Below are 10,822 nucleotides of genomic sequence, written 5' to 3' on the forward strand. Positions count from 1 at the left end.
CATTATATAAAAAAAATAATTTAAGAAACATTTTAAAAAATAAAAACTACTACAATACTAAAAAAAAAAAACACTTATAAAGACACAATAATGATTAGAAGAATTAAATAATATTTAAATAAATATCAATTTTGAAAAAACTAATACCACAAATTATCAAGTAAATTTTAGCATTAGCCTTGTTGGAAGTTTTTAATTTTTTTTTTCAAGTTAATTTTTTTTATTATTTTAATATACTATTATAAAAATTAATTTTAAAAAATAATAAAAAAATTATTTTAATATATTTAAAAAAAAAACACTTTTAAAAAAAATGACTATATCAAAGAATTAGGATTTGCATGAGATACACAGAACTTCTCGCCTAATTCATAATGTTGTAATAAGACTCGTTATGAAGAAAAAGATAAAAATAAATAAATAAAAATTTAAGATCCAATGACTATATGACAATAAATTAAAACATGAAGGATCACTTTTGAGATTATCCCCTGCCCGGTTACCAGCCAGGTCACATAACGGACCTCTCACAGTCCCACACGAACTCACGAGGGTTTTATTGCGCAATGAACTAAATTTTATGGGCTTCTTTAGTAATTTTTTTAAAAAAAGTTTTAGGGTTTTCCACTTCTTAATTTCACATTCTTTTTCACTCTCCTCCTTCAATTCGAAAAAAAATCAAAACTTTGATTAATCCCTAATTACCAACTCCCTCTCCCTCTCTGAATTCACTCAATTTCAATTACCAGATACTCTCTCTCTCTCTCTCTCTCTGTGTGTTATTAGTAGGTAAACTTGATTCTGCAATTTTAAGGTTTTTAATTGCTTAGTTCCTTGAATTGAATTGAACTCTGTTGCCTTTATTGGTGTGTTTTTGTGTTGTTCCATGGTGGGTTTTGTTTGTATCAGCTGGTTAAACATGGAAGCTGTAACCTTTGTTTTTGAAATTTTTTGTTAATAACTATGCTGTTTAAGTTTTATTACAATAAAAAAAGAATGCCACTTTTTATATTATTTTGTTTTAGTTTTCCCTTTGCTCTTAAATTCATGTCTCAAAGATCATTTATTGGTTTTTTTTTTTGCCCAATTTTGTGCAGGTTGTGTGTCCTTCTTTTACTTCAATAGAGAATTAAAATGCAAGTGCGGTTTCGAGTGATTGCCAAGGTTTAGTTTTGAAAACGAAGGGTTTTTGGTATGGATGTTCATGTGATCGATGGTGAAGAGGGGATGAGTCATCGTGGGGTGGCCTATGATGGAGATTCAGAACCAAATGATAGTGGAGAAGCGAATAACGGGGAGCATGACGAGGATGGGGCTGCTGAGCTGCATGAGCCGTGTGTGGGCATGGAATTTGATTCAGAGAATGCTGCAAAGACTGTATATGATGAGTATGCTAGACGCCTAGGTTTTAGCACCAATGTTGCTCATTTTACCCGTCCTAAAACCGATGGGGCGATGGCTGCTAGAGAGTTTGTATGTGGTAGGGAGGGTTTGAAGAGAAGGTCTGCTTATAGTTGTCATGCCATGCTTAGAATAGAGTTGAAGAGTCCAGGAAAATGGGTTGTGACGCACTTTGTAAAGGAGCATAACCATTCAACTACTAGTCTCAGGAAAGTGAAATACCTTCGGCCCCGCAGGCATTTTGCTGGTGCTGCAAAGAGTGTTGCTGAAACTGGGCAAGGAGTGGGAGTTGCTCCAAGTGGTGTTGGCCAAGCAGCAGCAGTTGTTACTAGTGGTGTTGGCCAAGGAGTGGGAGTTGTTCCAAGTGGTGTAATGTATCTTTCAATGGATGGAAACCACACACCTGTAGCAGAGACAAACCATGGAGTCAGGAATACTCCTCCTGCTGAACCAAATCGTGTTATTAAGACGTCTACAACAGTGAATTATATTGTTAGGCCCAATAACCAAAAGAGGACTCTAGGAAGGGATGCTCAGAATCTGCTGGAGTATTTCAAGAAAATGCAGGCTGAGAATCCTGGTTTCTTTTATGCAATACAACTCGACGATGAAAATCGCATGGCTAATGTTTTTTGGGCCGATGCAAGGTCAAGAACTGCTTATACTCATTTTGGTGATGCAGTTACATTTGACACAAATTCTCGAGTAAATCAATATAGGGTGCCATTTGTCCCATTCACAGGTTTGAACCATCATGGTCAAGCAATTTTATTTGGCTGTGCAATACTTCTTGATGATTCTGAAGCTTCTTTTGTTTGGTTGTTCAAGACATTTCTAACAGCAATGTATGATCAACAGCCTGCTTCTATAATCACCAACCGAGACAGGGCCATACAGAAAGCAGTTTCTCAGGTGTTTCCTGATGCCCGGCACTGTAATTGTAAATGGCATGTTTTAAGAGAAGGCCAAGAAAAATTGGCTCATGTATGTAATGCACATCCCAGTTTTCAATTGGAACTGTATAATTGTATCAACTTGACTGAAACTATTGAGGAGTTTGAATCATCATGGAGGGATATTCTTGACAAATATGATCTGAGAGGACATGACTGGCTTCAATCGTTGTATGATGCTCGTGCTCAATGGGTTCCAGTGTACTTCCGGGATTCCTTTTTTGCTGTAATGTCTCCGAATCAAGGATTTGATGGTTCTTTTTTTGATAGTTATGTGAACCAACAGACCACGTTGCCAATGTTCTTTAGACAGTATGAAAGAGCATTGGATAATTGGTTTGAAAGGGAGCTAGAAGCAGATTTTGATACAATTTGCACCACACCAGTTTTGAGGACGCCATCTCCTATGGAGAAACAAGCAGCAGATCTTTATACGAGAAAAATATTTGCAAAATTTCAAGAAGAGTTGGTTGAAACTTTTGTATATACTGCTAACGAGATGGTGGGTGATGCTGCTATCAGCACATTCAGGGTTGCAAAATTTGAGGATGTCCAAAGGGCCTACATTGTTTCGTTAAACTATCCGGAAATGAGAGCAAACTGCAGCTGCCAAATGTTTGAGTATTCAGGCATTCTTTGTAGACATGTTTTGACAGTCTTCACAGTGACAAATGTTCTGACATTGCCACCTCATTACATCTTAAAACGATGGACGAGAAATGCTAAAATCAGTACAGGAATGGATGACCATGAGGGTGATTTGCCTGGCCAGGAGTCTCTTACTTTGCGATACAACAATCTATGTCGAGAAGCAATAAAATATGCAGAAGAAGGGGCAATAGCTGCAGAGACTTATAATGTTGCAATGGTTGCTCTTAGAGAAGGTGGAAAGAGGGTTGCTGTTGTGAAGAAAAATGTGGCCAAAGTTTCACCTCCTGGGACTGGTAATGATGATAGGAAGACCTCAACTTCAGCATCAGATACAACTCCATTGTTATGGCCACCGCAAGATGAAGTTACCCGACGATTTAATCTGAATGATACTAGCACTCCAGTTCAATCTGTTGCTGATTTGAATCTTCCCCGCATGGCCCCTGTGTCCCTTCAGCGTGATGATGGTCCTCCTGGTAACATGGTACTTAAAGGAACCCTTGCATCAAGTATTAATTGTTATGTCCTTTGGAGTTTAAATTATAGCAAAACCCACTGACTTGGCAATTTATACCTCTTGCATAGGCAGTCCTTCCTTGTCTCAAATCAATGACTTGGGTGATGGAAAACAGGAGTTCAACAACAGGGAATAGAGTTGCTGTCATCAACCTGAAGGTATGCATGTAATGAACTAAAACTTCAATAATATGCAGGAAATTCTCATCTAGCCACTATGGGAAGAAGTTTTTTGACTGTTGACTTCCCCCAGGTCACTGTGTAAATACACCAAACATTTTTAAGTATTTAAAATGTATTTATGCTGTTTTGTTTATACAAGTGTGTCAAATGCTCATGTTTTAATCTTTAGCGAACCGTAGATACTCTTGTTATTCTCTAGCTATGTATTTTGACAACTGATTTGGGGCGCCTTACATATAGTTTGTGTGGAACTACTGCAGTTGCAAGATTATGGCAAGACTCCATCAACAGAATTGGAGGTCAAGTTTCAACTCTCAAGAGTTACATTGGAGCCGATGTTGAGGTCTATGGCATATATCAGTGAACAGCTCTCAACACCAGCTAACAGAGTTGCAGTTATTAATCTGAAGGTATGTAACTCAAAGCTAGACCTTCGTATCAGAAAAATAAATATGATACTGAGGTCCAGCCACTAATGAAATCTATAGACCTATTGTATTTTGTGCTGCCACTTTCATTTGATAAAAGAAAAGCAAAACAAGCTACTGGTTCCAGATGTTGTTTTGTTGATTGGTTAGCATGTTGTCCCTGTATCTTGCATAAATGGTTTATGTGTGGCTTTATATTAGATTTGAATTAATTTGGACAGGTCTCAGGACCTCAAGCCAATCTCAGCCAAGGGCATAGTCTGAACTCTGAATTGGATGTACTTCCTCCTCTTGCTTTGTAGACAAATTATTATTAATGAATAAGCAACTATCAATGAAGGACAATTTTTTTGCTGCAGAATACACGCTATCCCCTCTTTTCCAAAACATGTGAACTGAAGAGACGCCATTTTTATGCATGCTTAAGAAAAGTGCCAATGGCTATGTCTCTAACTTGGCCCTTCGTAATTTAATATTCATTCTGCTTCTTGATTGTCTTCTCCTCATCTGTTCTATGGTTTAGAGATACTAATCCTGACAGTAAAAGTGGTCTTCATGTTTTAGGCATTAATGAATTTAACAAATTAAAAAATTGGTTAATGTGCAAATGACTCAGCATTTGTTGTTTGAGCTTTGTTTTATGCATTATGCATATGACTAGCTTATTATGGATTAAGGAAGTCCATTTGGACCATTGACTGATATGTAGTTGAGGAGCCATGCTCTTACTGCAGCGTAGACAGGCATGGATGCGTGTCTTTTCCTCTCATTTTTGTTTTTTTTATTTTTATGTTTTGTGTTTTTTAGTGGTTAGTCTTGAATTTCTTACCCACATATTGTGGTTTAGGATTACCTAAGTTGGTGATAAAGCTTGCACTGAGTGGTGAAATATGGAAGATGAGTAAAAGAGTGAAGTAGGAATGCATATGTTGATAAGTGGAGTCGGATAGCATTGGAAAAACATAATGGAAAGTGTGAATCTGGAATTATGATATAAATCTCTATTTGTAGCATTTGGCTGAAGGAATTTATTTTTGTCATATTGAGAATCTAAACTGAGAAAAATGGTAAAGGATTAAATTTCTGGTTGAATGGTTGCTTCCAGAACATGGGAAAGCAGCCTTCCAGCACATAATTATGGTCAGACACTTTTTTAGCCAAAGGAATTTCATCTTTGTAATCTGTTCTTTTCATGGCATGATTCTCTTTCTAATATTTCTCACATTAAGTTCATCTAACTTTCATTTTTATACTAACCTAATAAGTTGTGTGGGTTGTGTACCTGTGTTTCTACCTCTCCCTCACAATCTTTGTTTTCCCAATTTCTGTCAATGTTGGGGACTACTTTTTAACTTTTTTCCATGTCAATCAATGCACTTATTTCTCCAAAATTCATGTGATGATGAATCCCATCTGGATTCTGGCATGGGAAGTTTTGAAATGTAGTGTTTCAAGATATCATAAAATGAGAGAACCAAGTTTAGGAATTTAATTATTGTTCATCATGTTATTATTAGAAAGGAAAGACAGTGAATCCAAACATGGAATCAGGAATCCTCCACAAAGTTGCAAAAATAGTAATGAAGATGAAAGAGCTCTCCAATCCTGTCGAATATCTTCCAAGGAAATTCTTCTAAAAGCCACTGAAGCATTATGCCATACAGACATTCTAATACATTCAGAAAAAAAATATTATTTACTACAAGATTTGCCTCAACAGAAAATTATAGTGAGAGGTCTTACAAGTTGTCTTTCCATTGCCAGCATGTAATTGCTGAACCGACCTTGGGATCTGAGTATTCATTTGAACACTTGACTTGCTGTAAATGACCTTATGCAATATATAGAACCTGTTCCTAGAGGAAAGAACCTTATTAATTTACCCACTGGGGTGTTATTCTTATGGACCCATTCAGCAATGCACCTCTTTCTTCCCTTTTTTTGGTTGATAACAGAGGTATCAGTCCAGACTTCAATGGGCACATCCTGAATCCCAAACCTCAGGGTGTATGCTGAACTCCTCTTGAGCATCAAGCTTAGAAGTTACAACAGATCCCCAATTGACCAAGTGATTTTTACTCAATCTCTGCCTTGTACCATAAAATTCCCACAATTCTTTTTTGCATTAGAGATTCCTAACGGGCAAATGCTTCTAATTCAAATAGTATGAACATGCTTATTCTTTTTCTCTATTTCAAGCCAAATGAAGGCAGTTACTTTGAATAGCGGCGATGTAGGATAGATTTGGAGAAATCTGTCCATGTGCTTGTGGCAGACTAGGATTTGATTTTATCATATCAGAACAGAACCAGATGAGACAGGACCTAGGCTAGTTAATGGATACTATCCCATAAGGAAAAGCAGAGAAATGTGATTTTCTTCTCTGCTCCTGTTCTACCCGCTTTATTGTATTTGAACTTCCGTTTAATAAATAAGTACAGCAGTTATCTCATTCGTACAGATGGTTTTCTGGTCTCATTGAGGTGTATGCTGACCTTTATTTGTCGTAGTTTATTATTCATTTGGAAACTTTATTCTTTTCTTCTATGGTTTCAGCTTCAAGACACTGAAACAACTACAGGAGAGTCAGAGGTTAAATTTCAGGTTTCCAGAGATACATTAGGTGCCATGTTGAGATCAATGGCCTACATTCGCGAGCAGCTTTCAAATTCTGTAAGCAATCTCTTCTTACTTGCTGCTTTTTTTCACTTTCATTACATTGGGGCTTCCATTCCTCGTCTTTCTTTTGCTGCTAAGCTCCCAAAACTCTCTTCTTATACTATTGATATTGCCTCTTGCATGCTGTGCATCATTTTCAAAAATTTTAGTGTCCATATAGGCCCAAAAGGCTTATGCTTGCAAAGTATGTTACTTGATAATACCTTCTGTGTGTGTCTTTTGCAGTTACCGCTGCCTTTGTGCACCCATAGAAAAATTGCTTGCTTGCATTTTATCAGAAAAGCAAATATTTGCATTGAAAAGGGTCTACAACTACTGTCCTGGGTATTTTGATTGTGCATCAATACTTTCTCCTTTGTTACAAAATAGAAAGACCTAAGAGTCGTAATCTCCTAACCATTCATTATAGAAAGAAGATTGAGAGATAGTCCTGTTGGCTCAGTGTTTATTATTGAGAACTAGCTGGCACTTTTCTCTTACACGTAGGATTCTCCATTCTCATCCAAAATGACATTTTAATTCTTCTTATGCAAATCATTAAAGTTATATGGTAGTAATATCTAATTATTTGTCTGCGAAAAGCCTGTATAGATACATATTTTCCACATCTAGATACTTCCCACATTTGAAAATTTACAAATAATTGCATGTCCAATATAGGATTCAAAATCCAGAAATGGTGCATAGTGAAGAAAGAATAATGCCTTTTCGATTGGCTAATGAGAACAACGAACTTAAGATAAAACACAGATTAGGCTTTCTCTCTCTCTCTCGCTCTTTTCTGGAAGTACCAATCAAACATTAGATTCCGAGTTTAATGTAAATACCCCCAGTGTCATAGTTCTTGATATTCCCTAATGAACAGAGGAGACAACCAAATTATTCCATTCATATTTTACCAAGATGTACTTTCAAGGATGTGGAATGAAGGCAGAGCCTTAAGTGAAGTCTGTATTGATAGACGCCCTGCGGGTCATCCAAATTGTAACAGGGAAACTAATGCTGTCAGCCCCAATTTCTTGATCAATACTAGGGCTCTCTAAACCTAACATTAATGATAAGACTTTTAAATTGACACTGAGAATTGTATTAAACTATAGTTGAAAAAAAAATTGATTGTATAGAACTAGTTTGTGGCAAGCATCTGCCCCAAGATTGAAAGTTCTCTACCTAACTCAAATTAAATCTGAAAGATTGAGAATAAGCTAACCTGTGGTGATCACCTGATCATTAGAGGAGATCTCTCAAGTTACGAGAAGCCCTTTTTTCCCTAAAAGTGAAAGCCTGTGATTTAGACTCTTCAAGCTCCAGATCTGTCAGAGAAGCAAGAATCTATTTTCTTCTCTTTCAATCCATTTTCACACAAACCATCTGTTTAACATCGTTGCTTCATCTCCTTGTTTCTCGATATGTGTCATTTATAGGCAATTGAAATTTCTACACGTTCTCCTCGCCCATTGAAAATGGCCAAATATGGTAGATATCTTTTATAACGCAGCATAATATTGGTATTGACAGGTTTGCATTTATCAATGTAGAGCATCGTTATTATCGCTACTTTTTAAAAAGGTTTATATGGTAAGGAGCCATGACTTCATTGCACCAAGTGCTTATATTGAATATCTTACAGAAATCATTTTGAACATATTATCAATTCACGTTATCTGCGAGGATATCATCAGGGCCTCATGCTTCTAGTGCCTTTAGGGGTGCTTTTCGACAACATTGGGCTGCTTTAGTTTTTTAATTTTTGGGTTTGCTAGTCTGCTGCACCCTTTGTTTGGAGGCTGTCATATCCTCATTTTGTTATTGTAGATCTACTCTTTTCATTATCAATGGTGTTCTTTATCAAAAGAGGAAAAAAACTTAACTCTAACCAAAACTTGAAAACCAGTCGGTTTAGAGGGTAAAGTAAATGCTTCTTGATTACATCTAAATGCCAGTCATTTATAAGAACATTCAATATGCAAACTTGCTTGCGATGGGGCAAACTCAACTTTTTATAGTATGAGAGAACATTGGTGATCCAATAAAGAAAAACCTTGTCCTACCTTTTTTAGAAGAAAAGAAGTGTACACAATCTGTACGCATCATATATTATCTTTTACAGTACCTTGTCAAATCTACTTGGTGAGGCTGTTTGCACAGGTTGAAAGGTTTGGTATTGTCTAGTTTTTAGCTTGTTCCATGGTTCTGTTGATCTTGACAATTGTTCATCTGCATAAAATTTGAGTATATGCCTACCGCTAAAATTTTCCCTATGACCAGGATGATATGTATCGTTGAGCATCTCGCACTTTTTTTTTTTTTTGGCATTACTTTTGAATTGGAATAGTGCAGCCAAACAAATCTTAGATATCAACATTTTTTTTCTTTTGAGAAAGCAGATATCAACGTTACTTGTAAAATAATGGCCCCCCCTCCCCCGAACAATTGAAAAAATAAAAGGAAGAAAAAAAAACCCTTGAGATTTCCAAGTTGCATTCTACTTACAGAAAGTTTTCACGTTGAGCAGGCTGAGCCCCAAGCGGAGCCTCCATCAAAGAAGCATCGGAAGTGAAAGCTTATAGTTGCTGTCAACTAAATCCATGGTAGAAATGCTGTTTGGAGGACGGAGGAAGTGTGTTCATCAAACTGTGTATCATTTCTCCCTTCGAGTCGGGCTAGCTTGCCCTTCATTTTCCTTCCCCCATCCCAACGCCCCCTGTAAGTTTGTTTTGCAACATGTGTACATGTAGTGTGTCAAATTATAAAAGCCAAGGCATCAAAGAGTTGCATTTTTGGTGTTTATCTGACCCAGGTGCCTCATTTGTTCCATATCCTTCTCAAGTTTTGGTAGAATCGATCAAACATAATTGTCTTCGCTAGTTTCCTTGTGTCACTTGATCTTCATACCATAAGATTGCGCATTTCCGCACGCCTTTAAGATCATTGGGAAGTCAAGGTTGAGGCAGATACAAGACTTGTATGAATTCTACACCAGTTCATTAGCATTCAGGATGGATGCTATCTGCTTCCCGTGGCTAAAGAAGCATTGCATTTGGGATCATTTACCAATTTGTAAGGTTATGCAAAATGTGTTTGCTTGTTGAGTCTCCTTTCTCCAAGGTGGTTTATTAACAAGAAATACTAAAAGAGGATGGTTTTTTTTCCTTTGATTTAATAATATATTTTTTTAATTTTATTATTTAATATTAGATTTGTGTTTTATTGGGTTATTTTATTTTTATTATATGGATGGTGAGTATAACAAGTTAAACTAGTTGATTCGAGTTTTTTTTTTTTAATTAACTTTTTTTTTTAATTTAATATTTTAGTATTGAATTGATTAACAAAAAAAACTAAAAGACAAAAGGTTTTTATCTCGTCACATAACATTATTCATTGATTCATTGGAATAATGTTTTTTGTCTTTTTCTTTGTTTTTTTTCTTTTTCTTTTTTTAATTTTAATTTTATTTTTTCAATGTTAAATTTATTGAAGATTGTATTTTATAATTTTATAATTTACTTTTTATAAAATTATTTGTAACTCATGATCCAAATCGTGGGTTTAATAAGTTTAACTCTATTGATTCAAGGGTTTTTTTTTTTCTTTCTCATTGATTTTTTTTTTTAATTTTATTCTTTAATATTAAGTTGATTGAGAATTAGATTTCGTGATTTGTTTTAGTATATTTTTTATTAGGTTATTTTTATCTCATAACTTGGATAATAAGTTTAACAAGTTAACCATGGTTGACTGAGTTTTTTTTTGTATCTTTTTTTATATTTTTTTTTATATATAATTTTATATTTTAACATTGTGTTGATTGAGAATTAAGCTTTATAATTTTTTTTTTTAATTTTTTTCTATTAAGTTATTTTGGTTTCATGACTCGAGATGCGGATTTGACAAGTTTACCTGAGTTGACATGAATTATTTTTTTGGTCTTTTTATAAAATTAATATTTTTCAGTTTTATTCTTCAATATTAGATTTATTAAAAATTAAATTTTTTAATTTGTTTTGA

The 10,822-nt window shown here is 35.3% G+C and overlaps 1 protein-coding gene across 3 annotated transcripts; it reads left to right on the top strand.

Moving 5' to 3' along the window:
• Positions 1-609: 609 nt before the first annotated feature.
• On the top strand, positions 610-10,021 carry LOC118038971 (protein FAR1-RELATED SEQUENCE 3). 3 transcript variants are annotated; one of them, XR_004685861.2, is made up of 7 exons: positions 613-789; positions 1,098-3,489; positions 3,591-3,680; positions 3,965-4,114; positions 6,689-6,805; positions 9,327-9,517; positions 9,612-10,021. XR_004685861.2 is itself a non-coding variant. In XM_073408764.1 (6 exons), the coding sequence occupies exons 2-6, from the start codon at positions 1,195-1,197 to the stop codon at positions 4,603-4,605; spliced, it is 2,706 nt and encodes a 901-aa protein (XP_073264865.1). In that variant the 5' UTR covers positions 610-789; positions 1,098-1,194; the 3' UTR covers positions 4,606-6,667. The 3 variants fall into 3 exon arrangements, 2 of the variants coding, with proteins under 2 accessions (XP_073264865.1, XP_034901422.1); XM_073408764.1 differs by lacking the exons at positions 6,689-6,805; positions 9,327-9,517; positions 9,612-10,021 and adding exons at positions 4,354-4,410; positions 4,492-6,667 and having other exon boundaries at positions 610-789; XM_035045531.2 differs by having other exon boundaries at positions 9,327-10,021.
• Positions 10,022-10,822: the final 801 nt, after the last annotated feature.

The sequence above is a fragment of the Populus alba genome, chromosome 4 (assembly GCF_005239225.2).
Source record: "Populus alba chromosome 4, ASM523922v2, whole genome shotgun sequence".
In the NCBI taxonomy this organism is placed as follows: Eukaryota; Viridiplantae; Streptophyta; class Magnoliopsida; order Malpighiales; family Salicaceae; genus Populus; species Populus alba.

What these genes read in the sequence shown, in the direction of transcription:
- LOC118038971 (XM_073408764.1), top strand. Translation starts at nt 1,195, where the DNA reads ATGGATGTTCATGTGATCGATGGTGAAGAGGGGATGAGTCATCGTGGG. An exon ending in ATGGTCCTCCTGGTAACATG is followed by an intron (nt 3,490 to 3,590) that starts GTACTTAAAGGA and finishes CCTCTTGCATAG; the next exon opens with GCAGTCCTTCCTTGTCTCAA. An exon ending in TTGCTGTCATCAACCTGAAG is followed by an intron (nt 3,681 to 3,964) that starts GTATGCATGTAA and finishes GAACTACTGCAG; the next exon opens with TTGCAAGATTATGGCAAGAC.